Source organism: Myzus persicae, unplaced genomic scaffold (genome assembly GCF_001856785.1).
Source record: "Myzus persicae strain clone G006 unplaced genomic scaffold, MPER_G0061.0, whole genome shotgun sequence".
In the NCBI taxonomy this organism is placed as follows: Eukaryota; Metazoa; Arthropoda; class Insecta; order Hemiptera; family Aphididae; genus Myzus; species Myzus persicae.
The window spans coordinates 1-15,591 of NW_019100901.1; the positions used below are offsets into that span (position 1 = coordinate 1).

The following is a 15,591-nucleotide window of genomic DNA, read 5'->3' on the forward strand; positions in this document are numbered from 1 at the left end:
TTTTATTTATTTGGGAAATTCTATGAAAAAAGATTAACAAACTGGTTAAACATTTAAATTTTGTTTTGAAATTACAGGGAGATTGGATGCACTGTAAGGAAAATTTGTTCACTTGATTTTTTTTCATCTCCCTGTAAAAATGGAGCCAAACTCCCCAAACACATACTACTGTGCCTTCTTCCAGTATATTAAACATTCGTCGATAGTTAGCAAGACACTCGAGTTTAAATTTAAATGTACATTTCGCATATTATAGTATAAAACACTTAAACAGTTTCGTTTTGAAGGCAATTTACTACCTGTAATTTGGTTATTCATGGTACCAACCAGAACAATTTTATTTCGTGACATTTTAAACATTAACACTATGCTCGTGACTTGTGAGACAGTCGAACCGTAATGGCGTAATGATTAAATACGTAACGCATGCAACGTATGTGTGAACGTCCGTCTACAGATAATAAGTATACTATTATCTGAAAATAAATTCGTATTTACGATAATAATTGACATATAAATAATATAAACGGTTGTAGATTATTTCTTATTGAAATACCGGCCAGTGAGTAGCAATCTATTTATAATCAATGATAATAAATGTCTGTATGACGGCTGAAAAAGTTTGAAGTGAGCTCTTAGCTTATTATTACATACATCGATTTTTTTTTGTTTTTTAATATTTTCCTTGAAAAATAATGAATTTACGAAAAATGTTGTCTTATTGTTTTTTATAGACATTATTAAGTTCTTTAAATAAGGTTCTATACATTTTTATGCTAAGTGCAATATTTTTCTTAATAAATGTGTAAAACAATTAAACTACCCTCTTTTGCCATTTTTCAACCCTAAATCGGCACCAGAAAGGGTTGAGTAACACCTTCCAAATTTTACCCAAATTACTTTCTCATGTGACTTAACAAATCCAGTATGTACGGAATAAATTATATTTAATAAAATATATCACCTATATATATATAAGGACCACCCTAAATTATATATATATAAACCGTAATTTTTTTTAAATCATTTTAATTATAATATATTATGTATATTTTATTTGTGGGTAATAATTATGTCAATTTTTTTTTTGGTTATTATACTAACTACTAAGTACATAATTATAATCATTGAATATAAATATTGTCATGTATATAATATAATATTCCGGACTTTTACCGCGATTCATTGCAGCTATACCTAAAAAAATGTAAAATTACAATATTTATGTAAGAAGTTTGTTAATAACGAGTTAACAACACCGGAATTTTTAAATAGAATTGGTAATTGCATAAGAAAACGGAATGCAGAATAAATTATTATTGTAGACTAGATTTTTTAAATAGTATAACTTTTTTTTAAACTTATTTTTGTATTGACATCGACAATCATTTCTTGAGGAAAAGTACCTATTGTATATCAAATTATTATTATTATTGTATAGACAAACGTAATGTGAAAATGATAAAATGTTCAATTTTTATTTTGTAAGATTGCTGTAGGTATGAAATTATAAAAATCCCAGAAAAGAAGTCGTATGATTGTATGATAAGACTATCCCATTTTACATATCACCCGGGTTTCTCCTATATAATATTGACATTGTGTCGGTAATCGCAGAAAAAATAAGTAATAAAATATAAAAAAACATTTTAATGGACGATTTTGTATTTTGGGACTTTTTCTCCGACAGTAAAAATGCACACGGACTTTTTGTCCGGCAATCAAAAAATGAATCCGGACTTTTTGTCCAACTCTTTTCATACCGGACTTTTTGACCGTGTTTACCTTGTTGATCACAGTACATTACAAGTAGGTCACATAATTTATTTATTTATAATTTTTTATCAATACCTAGTTTCAATACCTATATATATTTTAATTGAAAGTTAATGATGTATTGAATTCAACTACACAAGGTGCTCTCATATTGGATTATTATGAAAAAAATAGTAAATTAAATGATGGTATTCGATCCACACTAGTAGACATACTTATTGGACGTGTACTGTCTGAAAAAAATACAAATGTCTGTTAGCTTGGCAGAATCTATTGCTAATCAAATTGTGGCAATGTTCAAATTGGAAGTAAAAATAATTATTTCAATTGATTATCTATAATTAATGTTATTTAGTTTGATGATAAATAATTTTTTTTTGCCCAAAAAAATATTATTAATGGTTAACAAAAAAATAGTAGAAAAAAATTTTAGTCACTATTGTCTATTAATACAAAAAACAACACAATTTATTCCTGTTAAAAGTGGAAGAAACTCCAGATTCTAAATTAAATTATACACCGTAATCTCGCCTATAAATGTAAAAGGTTATAAATCGTTGATAATATTCGATGTACAATTCGAGATAAAATTACATATAGCAGTCTTTTGCTTATATTCGTGATGTATCAGACAAGTTAGTCAAAAATTTAAGATGGTCTTGGTGTTTTCAGAAAGTAAAAGAGGAAAAAAAGGATTGCCCTCAAGAACTATAAGTATAATTTTGGTTCGCAAAATATTACAAGTGGCTCAATTCGTTGGCGCTGCATTAAACGTATTTGTTCGAAAAAATATATATACGACTGATGGAATGGTAACGATTGCATTAGAAAAGACCGAAGACGAAAGCAGCAGGTGTAAAAATTGTTATGGTTAGGTAGTACGCAGCTGCTTGTGAATGCTTCGGAATGTCGGTTTATCGAACAAAAGATCTCGAGGGGACAGACTAACAGCAGCTATCTTAGTAACATAAAATATATTATTACTATTATTATCATGCGTATAAAATATCACGTCTTTTTTCAGAGCACATACAATACATGATATTATTTTGCAATGGTGTTTTTTTATTGCGACGTCTGAATTCTCGTGTTGAAGAAGCGCTTTGTGTTATTTGTAATTGTTTTTTATCAATTACTCACGGAGGTAAAGCTGAAGTAAAGCACCACATTTCTACGACTTATCACAAAAAAAATTCGCCGTTGTATCGGCATCATTGCCCATATCCAAATTTTAAAATTGAGTATTTTTATACACTTCATCCTAAAATTTCTAAAACGTCCCGACAAGACCCTAGCCAAATGTGGCAACCCAAAACATGATGTATTGGTGTCTCCTTAAATAAAAAAAAAACGAACAGGTGGTACGAATACAAAAAGTCCCACCTTTCAAACCGAGCTGTAGATTAACAATAAAAGAGAGAGATATATACAGAGTGTAACATAAAAATATGACAAATTAAATAACTTGTGTTCTAATCAATATTTAAATTTTTTTTAATAATTAATAAACTCTTGTAATATAGGTATAATGTACACTTTTTATGCTATTACTTGAATGAAAAACGAAAAAAAATTGTTTAGAACATAAGTTATTTCATTTTTCATATCTTTCTGTTACACCCTGTATACTATATTTTAACACTGAAGGTTATACATTTTATACATCTAACCAACACCGTTGTGGTCACACTATTATTCTGCAGCCCCTATAGAATATAGCTGGTGTATATATATATATATTATAGTCGAACGATAAACCTGTTTCTTTGTTCGTGCGCAGCTGCAAAAGAACGAGGGGGTGAGACAAAATCTGCACCGAGACTATACCCACCATCTACTACAATTCAGTGTATCACTGTACGTTAATGCAAGCTATTCGAAGCATCAGAGCAACGAGAAATCATCACGATGAACATGAAGACTTATTTTGCAATTTTAGTCTGCGCAATGAGTATTGCCGTAATAAACGCTACAACAGATGACCAAATACCTCTGCAAAAAAAAGTAAGTTACGACATTACAATAGCCTACCTGAAGTTTTTTAAGAGGACGCTAAAACCGCATGTGTTGTATCTGTCTTATTAATGTACAACATGACAAAAACTGTTTCGAGCGAGATCGAACCACTTAGTCTATAGTCTTAGTGGAGACACCAAAAGTTCAGGAAATAAAGAAAACACCATTTTCTGTGCCGTACCGTTTTTATTTGTTTGATATAATTAATAAAAAAATAGATATAAAGCTTTTAAAAAACCTGATATTTTTACGTTTTTCAAACTTAAATAACTTTAGATATATTAGTTTTATCAAAAAAAATGAAAACACTGAGACACAGTTAAATGCTCCTCTAGTTATGGTGAAAATTCGGTTTATTAGTTATAATAGTAGTCTTCTCAGTTCTTTACCGCGCGAAATAGTTGTTGCTATGATTCACATTTGTAAGACGGAGACAACACATGCGGGTTATCTTCCTCTTAAGACCCTACCCATGCATTTGTTGTCTCCGTCTTACACACGTATGACATAGAACATTTTCGTTCACTAGTTTCAATAGTGTGATGTTAGTTTTGATATTAGAGTGAATTGACCTATTATCAAAGTTCTAGGTAAGAACATTATCTATGCTTAAGCGTCGGCGGATTTTTGGATGTTTTAATTTTCAAGCGAGATACTCACATTTTTGATTTGTGTTATTTCACATAGGTACTCGTTCTTGCTTGAAAATGAAAATATCAAAAATCGGCCTACGCTTAAGCATACATGATATTCTTACCTAAAAGTTTGCTAACACTTAAATTCACTTTTCAACACTACTAAAACTAGAAAATAGAAAACATAGAAAATTTGCTATGTCGTAAGTTGGTAAGACAGAAACAACAAACGCGTGGGTTAGCATCCTCTTAGTTATCATTATATTTGGTAGCTAGGTAGGTATTAATTTTAAATACTACACGAACGACGAACGTGTTATTTTTGATTAAAAAAAAAAAATTATCAATTATTTTAATCCCTAGCGATCATTACATTTTACGTTATGGTTATTGATTTATTAATATTTAATACTGAAGCATGGGTAATATTGATAAATAATTATTATTCTGATTTTTTATTTTAGTTGTTTGTGTCAATTTACTATAGTGCTCGCTCTACAGCTAGTATACATTTTATTTTGACAAAACTCAAGCCACTCTATTGCAGTATACAAAATTATGTTTTCTTGGACTTGGTGCCATTCGGTCATGCTTATGTAAGTATACTACCTATATGGCTATATAATCTATTAAGTACACATCAATATTAAATTATAAACTAATGCTTTAAATTGATTGGCCATTAAAATTATTTATTAGTTTTAATTTAAGTTGTGTAAGAATAATATCAGAAAAATGGTCAATAATTGTCTGAAGGTAAACTATACAAAATTGAATACACCAGATTGTAGATTTCCTATAAATTCCACTGCTTTTTGAGATCTCAACTGATTTCTTATGATTTTCAAAGATTGCTAACCTAACCTTCAAGATACCTTATAATTTATGTTAAAATACTGTATGACTTTTTATTTTACAAAAAATTATATAAGACAACGGAGTAAAAGCTTGTAACATATATAATTTAACCGTTTAATTCAATGCAGTATGTACTCACCTAACCATTAAAATATCTATAAATATTAAAATAATGTTTTTGTTCTAATGTTAGATACCAATATCCACTTATTTTGTGATACTATAGGTGAAACTTATGAAAAAGTATGAAATACTATTGAACATTTGTGTAATATAATGTAATGCAAATTAAATAATTAAATTGAAAAAAAAACAACTACACTTTAGTAAGAAATTTATTTTAAATTTAATTTAACATCAATCATATATTCATGTTTTTTAAAAAAGAAAATTGAACTAAAACTTGAACATATTTTTAAAAAGAAAACAATCTGGATCACAGTATACTTATACTATACAATTAAAATAAGTGTTAAAAACAATTTAGGTATACAACAAATATTGATATAATAAAATATATACCTAGCCAATTATAAATAATTAACTTTTTAATTATCCCATTTTATATTTGGAAAAATCTACATATTCAAATTAAAGTAAAAATGCACTTATCTCACTGTTTCCTGTAGGCTTTAGGTAATATTTTCTCAATACAATTTTTAGGTATAGTTTCAACTTCTGGATTTGAAAGGTAGTAAAATGTATTCCTTATGTTTCTTTTTACAAACAACACTTCAACATATCTACATTTAAACCCTCAACACATCCAACAAAACATTTAAAAGATTTTTTTCTATATATTCTACCAAAACAAAATTTCCAATTTGAACTGATTTGACTAAAATCTCACAAGTTATTGTAGAAGACTTCATTTCAGTAAAATTAACAACTTGCAACTTTTTTTGGAATTTGTTTTCATCTGAGTTTTTGTCAATTTTTAATTTTAATATTTTTTGATATTTTTGGTCAGATGTTGTAAATGGTAAACTTGGTGACAAATTTTTATATTCTGAATTTACATAATTTTTTTTTGTGATAAAATGCATAAGATGGTCATTACTAATTCTTTGTTTTTTGTTATCAAAGAACCAATATAAACTTGATTTTTTAACTGTTATTTTACTATCTTCATTTAAGGTTACTAGAACAAATTCTGAAGAAAAATCAATAGATTCATCAGCAGATTCTAATGAGCTATTGGGACTGGTCTTAATACTTGCAATTTAATTTAAAACTTTATAATTTTTGAAAAATCTTTTAAATTTAAATTTTCACCAAATTTACTGAATTTGCTATTTCACTCAAATCGTCCAAAATATCCTCCAAGGTTCAATGCTTAATGAATCCAATAATGAACTAAAGTGAACTAATCACATGTTACTCCGCAGGTTTCCAACTAACTGAAGGAACAAGAGAAAAATATTTTTTAATTTGAATTTTAATGAGATTCTATCAATGTTGAACAATAGGTCTAACATATAAATTATTATAAAACAAGTATTGGTTCATAAATCGATTCTAATATAGTGCAACCTAGCTTATAAGTGTACCTATACACAATTACTTTATCTTATAAGATATGAAGTATGAACCAAATTTTAAAAAAGTAAAAAAATAGGTAACCAATTATATTGATAGGAAGTATGATTTATTGTAGTTGGATAAAGAATAGATTAAATAAAAAATATTAATCATAATTACAATTGTAAATTTTAAGTTACAGTTCTTAAAATAATTATCATGAACCAAAAATTTGCTCCTAGTTACGTAAATATTGTTAAACAGAATTGTGTTTAACTACCTATAATTCACAAAATAATATTTACCTATAATATACAATATGTAACTTATATTTTGAACATTTAATATTTAAACTTTTCAAAACATTGCCTACGATTTCCAACGATTTGTACATCGATTTCCTATAGTGGTTTATCCCTATATAATTTTCATTTCAAACATGAAATGTTAATACTAGGTATTTATATTACTTTTTGTAAAATAATTGAATTTTTTTTTTAAATTGAAATTGCTTAAATTACTAAAATGTTTTTGTGTTTAGTATTTATTTACCTATTTACTTTTAAAGTATGTATTATTTAGATATTGATTTTTATAATTAATAGATTATTAGATTTTAAACAAATATAATAAACAATTTGAGTAGATACTAAATTTGTATTATATTTTTAACATTAAAACATAATTTGCAACCTATAATACTGTTCGTTAATTAATACATATTTTCTTTAACTTAGAGCACAAATTTTGGATTTTATTGTACAAACGGCCATATTGAGTGTCGTGCCAACACAATACATAATTGTGTGTTCGACCAATTTCCTCACAATTCTACAGCTCATTTGGAGTACTTGGGTTGTGCATTACATCATGCGGATAATACAATACATTTTGAAGAAAAAGTAAATATATTCTATTCAATTTTTCAATAGACTTAGTATTTATTAAAGTTACTATTTAGTATGTAGTAAATTACTGATAAGAAATATAATATTGCACAGTACCTACCTAATAAATAACTGGTAAAATAAAATAAATGTTGCTTACTGACTATTAACTGATTAGTTTTAACATATTATAATAAAATCCTAGAAGTAAAAATACTTAATAGGTAATAATAATTTTGTATTAAATTATATATAAAAAAAAATTATATAAAAACAATTTCATTAAAATTTGTATAGTGGTAACACTAAAAAATTGATTTGTGTATCTATATGGAATGCGTATGCCTAGATATGAAATTGCAAGGTGCATCTCTAGTTTCAGGAGATGTTATTTAATCTTAAGTACAATTAAAGTTTTTTTTTAAAACAAATTGAAAGATATCCTTCTTCAAATAGATAAATGTCAAATGATTGAACGAACAAATCTTAATCAATGTACTATGTCATTAAAGGTTTCAAAATTTTGAATGTTCAAGATATTGACATAATTTTGTACCCAAGATTTTATTGTTCAATAATTTGATTTATAAAATATTTCATTTGTTGCTATTTAAAGTTTTGAAGGCCTCACAAATGAAGTACCTATATGTACATTTGTGTTACCTATGTTCTTATAATTTGTAACAATTATAATACAATATTATCTTCTACACATTTAAAAGATTATGCAATTTATTTTTGTTATATTTACTACTGATTTGAATATTGGAATGGCTTTAAACATGTAAATGTAAGTTAAGTTTAATAATTTATTTACTAAAATAATTACTTACTTATATATCAAATCATAGAATAAACATTTGTATGAATTATAAATATTTCTGTTTGAGTTAGTTAGAAAAATCTAGGTTTTGTACATTTTAAGTAGGTTTTATCTTTTTTTAAAGTTGATTATTTTTTTCGGATCCTGTTTTTTAACATTATATTACAAGAATAAAGGTAAATTAGTTAATTATTCTAAGCATATTTTGATGTATACCTATTATAACATTTGTGATTTTTATTAAGCTAAGAACCCTTATTGTTAATGTTAACTATTTACTATTTAGAACATAAACTTTAACAATTAAAAGCTCTACTAGTAATTATTACATTATTAGATTCTGATTGTAGGTTAGTATTTGAATTTTTTATAAACTGGTATAATTTTCAAATTATTTTTGCTCGTATTGAGCTATTTAATACTATAGGTATCAACATTTAAAATATTATTAGTTTTTCTTTTATAAATACTAACTAATAAAAAAATTTTGATTAGTTAGTCAAAATGCTTTTAAATTTAATTTGAGATTCATAATAATTTGTTATTATGCCTATTTAAAAATATTAAATATACATAAGCTCGGTTTTCTTTTATTAGCATTTAAAGTCCAACATTTAATACAATTCGTCAAAATTACAAAAATGTGTAAAATGTTTTATTTCCATTTCAAAAACATTGAATACAAGGTCCCTTATGAGCAGTTTATACTAAACCCATATAATAATTGAACAAAATTGTTTTGTTTGATATTTTTTTTAATTTGATGTTTAAGCAAGCTTAGTTGTTTTATTGTAATATTCAAAAATATTATTTATGGGGACATGAAGCTTTTACTTAAATAAATATTGTATTTTATTTTATATACGCAATGACATTTAAAAAATATTTAGAATATTTTAAGTTATTGCCAGGGCTTAAAGCGTAAAATTATAGGTTATTTTTTTAACAACCGGTTACCATATTTTTTGTTCTAAGATATGCCGGTTACCTTACACTACAATAAAGTAATGGTTACCAGTTAATGATTTTTAACGGTTTACTAAATATTTAAATAACCGCTTCCCGATTTTAACCGGTTGCATACTGCTTTTCACATCTCATTTTTGTTATCAATTATGAATTTTTTGAATGAATTTATCTTATAAGAAAATCCATCATTCTGATTTCTGATCATATTCGGTTCTCTCTTGTCTTCTTAAGTATGTATAACTTAAATTGTTAAGAATTATTTTAGACTTTGGTCCCTCACATTACTTAGCAGTAAGCTCTTATATATATTCAAATAATTATAATTATAAAACCAGTCCTTCAATATAGGTATTTAAGATTTATGCACCACCATTATAAAAAGTTAAGACTTAGGAATATATTTCAGCTATTTAAAAATACAAATTCAGTTTTTAAAAAAAAATAATTAATTCATATTTCATAATTAAACAGAATTTAATATGTATCATTAATGTCAATTAAATATTCAAATGCTTTTAATAATATTATTTATATATTTTATAAACATTTTAAGTATATTATAGTAACATTCATTTTGTATTAGTTGTTACCAATCAACCAAATTCCAAAAGCTTTTTGTACAAACAGCTAAAATATATCGCAAATATGATCTTTATCATGTTTATTTCTAGTATAAAGCTTTTATAAAACTTTTTGAAATACTAGTTTTGCAGGGGTTCTAGTGCAGCCACCTGATGCATAGTGGAATATTCTATTAGGGGTGCTAAAGCCCCTTATTTTAGTCTTATGATCAATGATCATGGATTACACAATTAGTAACTTTACCTGCCTCACTCCTTAGTAAATGATCATATATTATTTAATAATGCCTTTAACAATATTACTAACAAAAAGTACAAATTAAGAATAAACGCCATTAATTAAGGTATGTAAATATTATTCAATTAATAATAAAATACAGATATACTGTACATCTATTAAGTATTTCAAAGAATGGCATTGAAAAAGCTCGAAAGTCTCAAAGGTTTTATTTTTTGTCAATGTATCTTTGTGCATATCCCAAACATTAATTCCCAAAAATGACCTTGAAATACCATCTACTTTCAAAGGTACCATCTTATGTTTTATAACCTCAGAAATGCCAGTAATTATTTTTAAAGCAGTAGCAGATACATGACTTCTTATATTTGATGGATTTATAGATATAGCTATAAAATATAAATTTAATACTAGAGTTAGGCATAGACTATATAGTTGTATCAATATTAATCAAAATAAAAGTAATTAAACAAATTATAAAATATGTAACATAATATTCCAAAGGCTTAGATAATTCATACCATTGTTTTGTTAAGCAATTAAACCACTTACAATGGGTTCAAAGGCTTCAAGTATTGGGTTAAAATTTTTTCAAAGCAGAATCTTGCATTAGGCACATTGGTCTTCCATTTACTGTTATTATTTCAACACAGTAGTTTCTCCTTGTCTATTTCAATTTTTATACTCTTTTTTTATCAGAAAAGAACTCATAAGGATTTGATTTGAATCAATAGCTCACTACATAAAAATAAAATTACTTTAATTAAGCTTTTAAGGGTATTATTCAAAAAACATACATTTATGAATATAGAATACTCTAACATATGATGGCAGTAAAACTATAAATGACACTTGAATAATGCTAAAACTTAGGAATATTAATAATAGCAATACATATTGTATGAAAATACTTAAGTAAGTAAACATTTCAACTAATAAAAATAAAGTACTTATAGTAATAATCAGTATGCATAATGCTTAAATAATAATTGGGTAGGTTGTAGGTGCCTAAGTCTCAAATATTTGTATTTGATATTGTATGTCTATACAATTATATTATAACTTCATAAGTTTAATATTAATAATAACTTATTAGAATATTTCTACTAAATAATTGATAATTAGAAAAAAAAATCTTTTTCTGGGGATAAATTAGGTAACCGGTATAATGTACTTAAAATGTATGGTTTTTAAGAGGACTATAACCTCATGTGTTGTCTCAGTCTTACAAGAGCGTAACTTATCAAATTTTAAGTTCAGCAGATCAGGTTTAACTCAGTTAGCTTAAAAATTAGAGGAATTGACCTCTTATTAAAATTAAAGGTAAGATTGTTACGGAGAGCTTCTCATGGGCTTTTTATTATATTTAAATTTTAAAGAGAGTTGAAAAATTGTAAATTGATTGTACAACTTAAAATACTCATAACTCTCTTTAAAAAATAAAATATAACAAAAAGCTCACGAGAAGCCCTCCATAATAATCTTACCTTTAATTTTAATAAGAGGTCAATTCACTTTAATTCTTAAGCTAACTGAGTTAAACCTGATCTGCTGATCGTAAAATTTGATATGTTACGCTCTTGTAAGTCGAAGACAACATATGCGGGTGTAGCGTCCTCTGAACAGTTTTAAGCCCAGGTTTTTGCCTACTTTATGGTATGTCAGTATTGACTCAAAAGTTTATGGCAATAATATATAGTATTTTAATAATACAATAAATGCAATGTTTTTGTCAAATATTAACTCAACCTTTATAATACCATTGATTATAAATACTAATAGTAAAATAAAATAAACGTTATAACTTGTCACATAACAGATTTATTAATATAGGCTGACCTTAGCTCACACCTGTTTTTTGTTTGTAATGATTTATTATTGAATCCATATTTAACTTATTATAAACAGTATACTGTATGACAAGGGAAACTTGTCATTTTCTGTTAGGCAGAATGAATGGTTATCTACTTTCTTCTATATTTAAACTAATTTTACACATGTTTCAGTGCGCTGGTTATGTTGGACTCAGCATAGATGAAGTTCATATGTGTGCTACTACCAGAAAGGGCTATTTGCTTATGTTGACGGCTGAAATAGATACTAAGGATAAAACTCATGGACCACGATTTGTACCTTCTTATGTTTTTGATGATGTAATTGATTTAATAACATTTCCTAAAAATATTTTATTAATAATTAATTTTTTTTCATAAGTTTTACAATGATCGTGATCAAAGACTTGCGCAAGAGGATTTTGAAGCAATACTTTGTCAGAAATTAATCGACCATGGGTTTACAAATGTTTGCAAAACCATTAATAGTGTTTTGAGAGTGAATAAAGTTTGTTAAAAAGAAACTCAAGAACTATGCAAGTAGCAAGTTCCAATAGGTACTAATGATAATATTAATAAAAAAAAAAATAATATGTTTTCATCGATTAATAATTTTATATTAAGATTAATTTTGAATACACATAACCACCATAAGTGTAACTTTCAATTCCACCAATAGTGATTAAGTGTAAAAATGTGTAAAAAATATTGACATTCTTTTCATAGTATGAATTAATAAGCTATTGTAATCTGTGGAGTGCCAAAACTGTACATTAAATTAAAGTATAATACATGTATGAATGTTATAGAAATTGTTTTAGTAGAAATCAGACTAGTTTTCTTTTGGTGGAATTGAGAAATGTATACTATTGGTGGAAACATTATTATTGTAAATGCATTTTTTAAATAAAATTCTTAAATATTTATACTCTTAATTCATTTTATTTATTTTTATATTAATTTAGCATTAAGTTTTGGTTTAAAATAATACAATAATATTAAGATATTTAAATAAATACACTTTTCGTCATATACATTGTCTTGCATTGGTTTTTAGCGACATTATATAGATCAACCATGTAAACAACCATAATATTACATCAATTGTAAACTATAATTATTAATCCATTACACAGTAAGTTGTATTTATAGATAGAACAGAAAATCAATAATACAAAATACCTATTTAATGATGATTTATTAATTTAAGATAAAATTGTAAATACACGATAAATATTTAAATTAAAAGTCAGACACTGTGGGTTAGTAAAGATGTGATTACTTGTATTAAAAAAAAAACAGAAATGAAAATTGACTAATAATGTAATAATAATACTATTAATATATGACGAGCAATAAGTGATAGCACTAATTAGTATCTTCTATTAAAAGTCATTATGTACTTGATGGTAATGATTGAGTTATGGAGAACATTTTCAACGATAATTGGAATAAATAGTGTGGCGTCACCATACAGTTTATTGAGACCCCGTAATTGAAATAATCTGATACAAAAATGGAAACAAACCAGTGTAGGCAAACTATAAAAAATATTTTATTGTATGTGGACTATTTAGCAATATTTATTGTATTTAAATTATACTATTCATTATACTAACTACTATTGGCCTTTATTTATAACTATCAATGTACTTTAAAATTGAACTACAATGATTAAAAATAATGTAATGATCAAATGTTTATATCATATTGTATCTATACCTATAAATTATCAATAATAATATTATTAAATAATTATTTATTTGGAAGTTATACATACACAATACACATGGAATAGATTATTTATATTTAAAAGTATAAACAATTAAGTGTCAACATTTGGAACTAATTTCACATCTGTATATCTATAATTGGTTTTTTGTGATCACAGATGTCTATATTATTATCTATACCATATAGAAATCTATGATTGTGATACTGTTGCATTGAGCGTTAGTGGTTATTTTTTGCTAGTCATTTTATGTCCACCTCATCAGATGTCGATGGTATATCAGCATAATATACTACATGTCTATATACCAGTATACTGCCATCCTTAGCCGAAAGGCAGTAAGAGGCAATGTGATAGTTTTGAGAAAAATGACTTTTTCTAAACTATCTTTTTATTTTTATCCCATTTTCAAAATTAAGAAATAAATTAATGATTCTTAAATAACTTTTGCTGTAGAATTCAAAACAACTCATTACAAAACTGTACTGTACCTTTAAGCACTTCAAACAGCATATACGTATTTTTTGCTTAGGAGTATCAGTAGATAGATACTATGATTACGGGTGTTAAAAACAGTATGAGCATATACATACTTTTTGCTTAAGAATACATGTGCAAAATTCTGCCTCATAACCATGCGAAAATATGCGAAGTTATTATTCAGGGACTAATAATATTAAGACAAGCATGGGATGCTTGTGCCCGGTTAATCAACATTAAAACAAAAAATGAATCTATAAAAAGTTATAGCGTAATGTCTGTGAAATTACCTAGTACCATATCCATGAAATATCATGTACATCTTAAAACATCTATTTTATGTTATCTTTCAACATTGGTATATTATACTTGTATAATATGTTTAGTACGCATCCATGAGATGTTAATTCAGAAACATTTATAAAATGTAAATGTGAGATTAAATAAATTCTCTAATTTAAATTTGTATTAAAATAAATATCTATAATATAGGTTCCTTTTTTCCCATCCTCTTTAACATGACAACGAATTTATGTTTACAATTTTAATTGTGTGTGGTTGATCACTGTTTTCTAGAGCCGACCGGAGTCCGCCGCTCTGGATACTCGTTTTGTTTCTCCTCTTGTCGGGCCGACCGGAGTCCGCCGCCCTTGAAATCTCGTTCTCCTTGGTAAGGGTTGGGTTCGAGCCGTTCTTCATCGTCCGCTGTGTCAGCGGTGCAGCTGCTCCTCTCTTTCGTCTGCCTCCTTGGTGGTCATAATCGTTTCGACCATTGTTATGAACTCACGTCTTGTGGTTTTCGCCTGGTCAGCAAACCTGGACCACCGCGCAGCCGGTTCTTCTGGCAATTCGTCGGGGCGGGGGCCGCAGAGGATGTCCTCGACATCGCCGGCTTGCGGGGGACGACGGAGTATCCTCACCATGGTGGCCCATCTCTTCCCACCTCGGGCATGCGAACAGAGTGTGTTCTGCAGTGTCGTCTGGGTCCATGCAGTATGAGCAGTAGCCGTCCTCTGCCCGATTGAACCTTGTCAGGTAACTCCTGAAGCAGCCGTGCCCGGTTAATGCCTGAGTCACGTGGTACGTTAGATCCATTGCTGGCTTGGATAGCCATCGCGATATGTCAGGCAGCAGTCGGTGGGTCCATCTGCGGCCGACGGCGTCGGGTGTGGCGGCTGACCGGTCCCATCATAATATAGGCTCCTAATTAATATAAATACAACTCAATTTTCAAAACCAATTA

At 27.3% G+C, this 15,591-nt stretch overlaps 1 protein-coding gene across 1 annotated transcript; it reads left to right on the forward strand.

Annotated features, from left to right (window-relative positions):
• The first annotated feature begins 3,516 nt into the window (after window positions 1-3,516).
• LOC111026667 (gamma-interferon-inducible lysosomal thiol reductase-like) lies at window positions 3,517-13,025 on the forward strand. The gene is made up of 5 exons (XM_022304785.1): window positions 3,517-3,780; window positions 4,892-5,023; window positions 7,544-7,708; window positions 12,311-12,457; window positions 12,519-13,025. Exons 1-5 carry the CDS (start codon window positions 3,685-3,687, stop codon window positions 12,651-12,653), a joined length of 675 nt encoding a protein of 224 aa, XP_022160477.1. The 5' UTR covers window positions 3,517-3,684; the 3' UTR covers window positions 12,654-13,025.
• The last annotated feature ends 2,566 nt before the right edge of the window (window positions 13,026-15,591 follow it).

Coding starts and splice junctions, on each gene's coding strand:
- LOC111026667 (XM_022304785.1), top strand. CDS start 3,685: ATGAACATGAAGACTTATTTTGCAATTTTAGTCTGCGCAATGAGTATT. Junction 5,024..7,543: donor TGCCATTCGGTCATGCTTAT/GTAAGTATACTA, acceptor TCTTTAACTTAG/AGCACAAATTTTGGATTTTA. Junction 12,458..12,518: donor CTTCTTATGTTTTTGATGAT/GTAATTGATTTA, acceptor TTTTTTCATAAG/TTTTACAATGATCGTGATCA.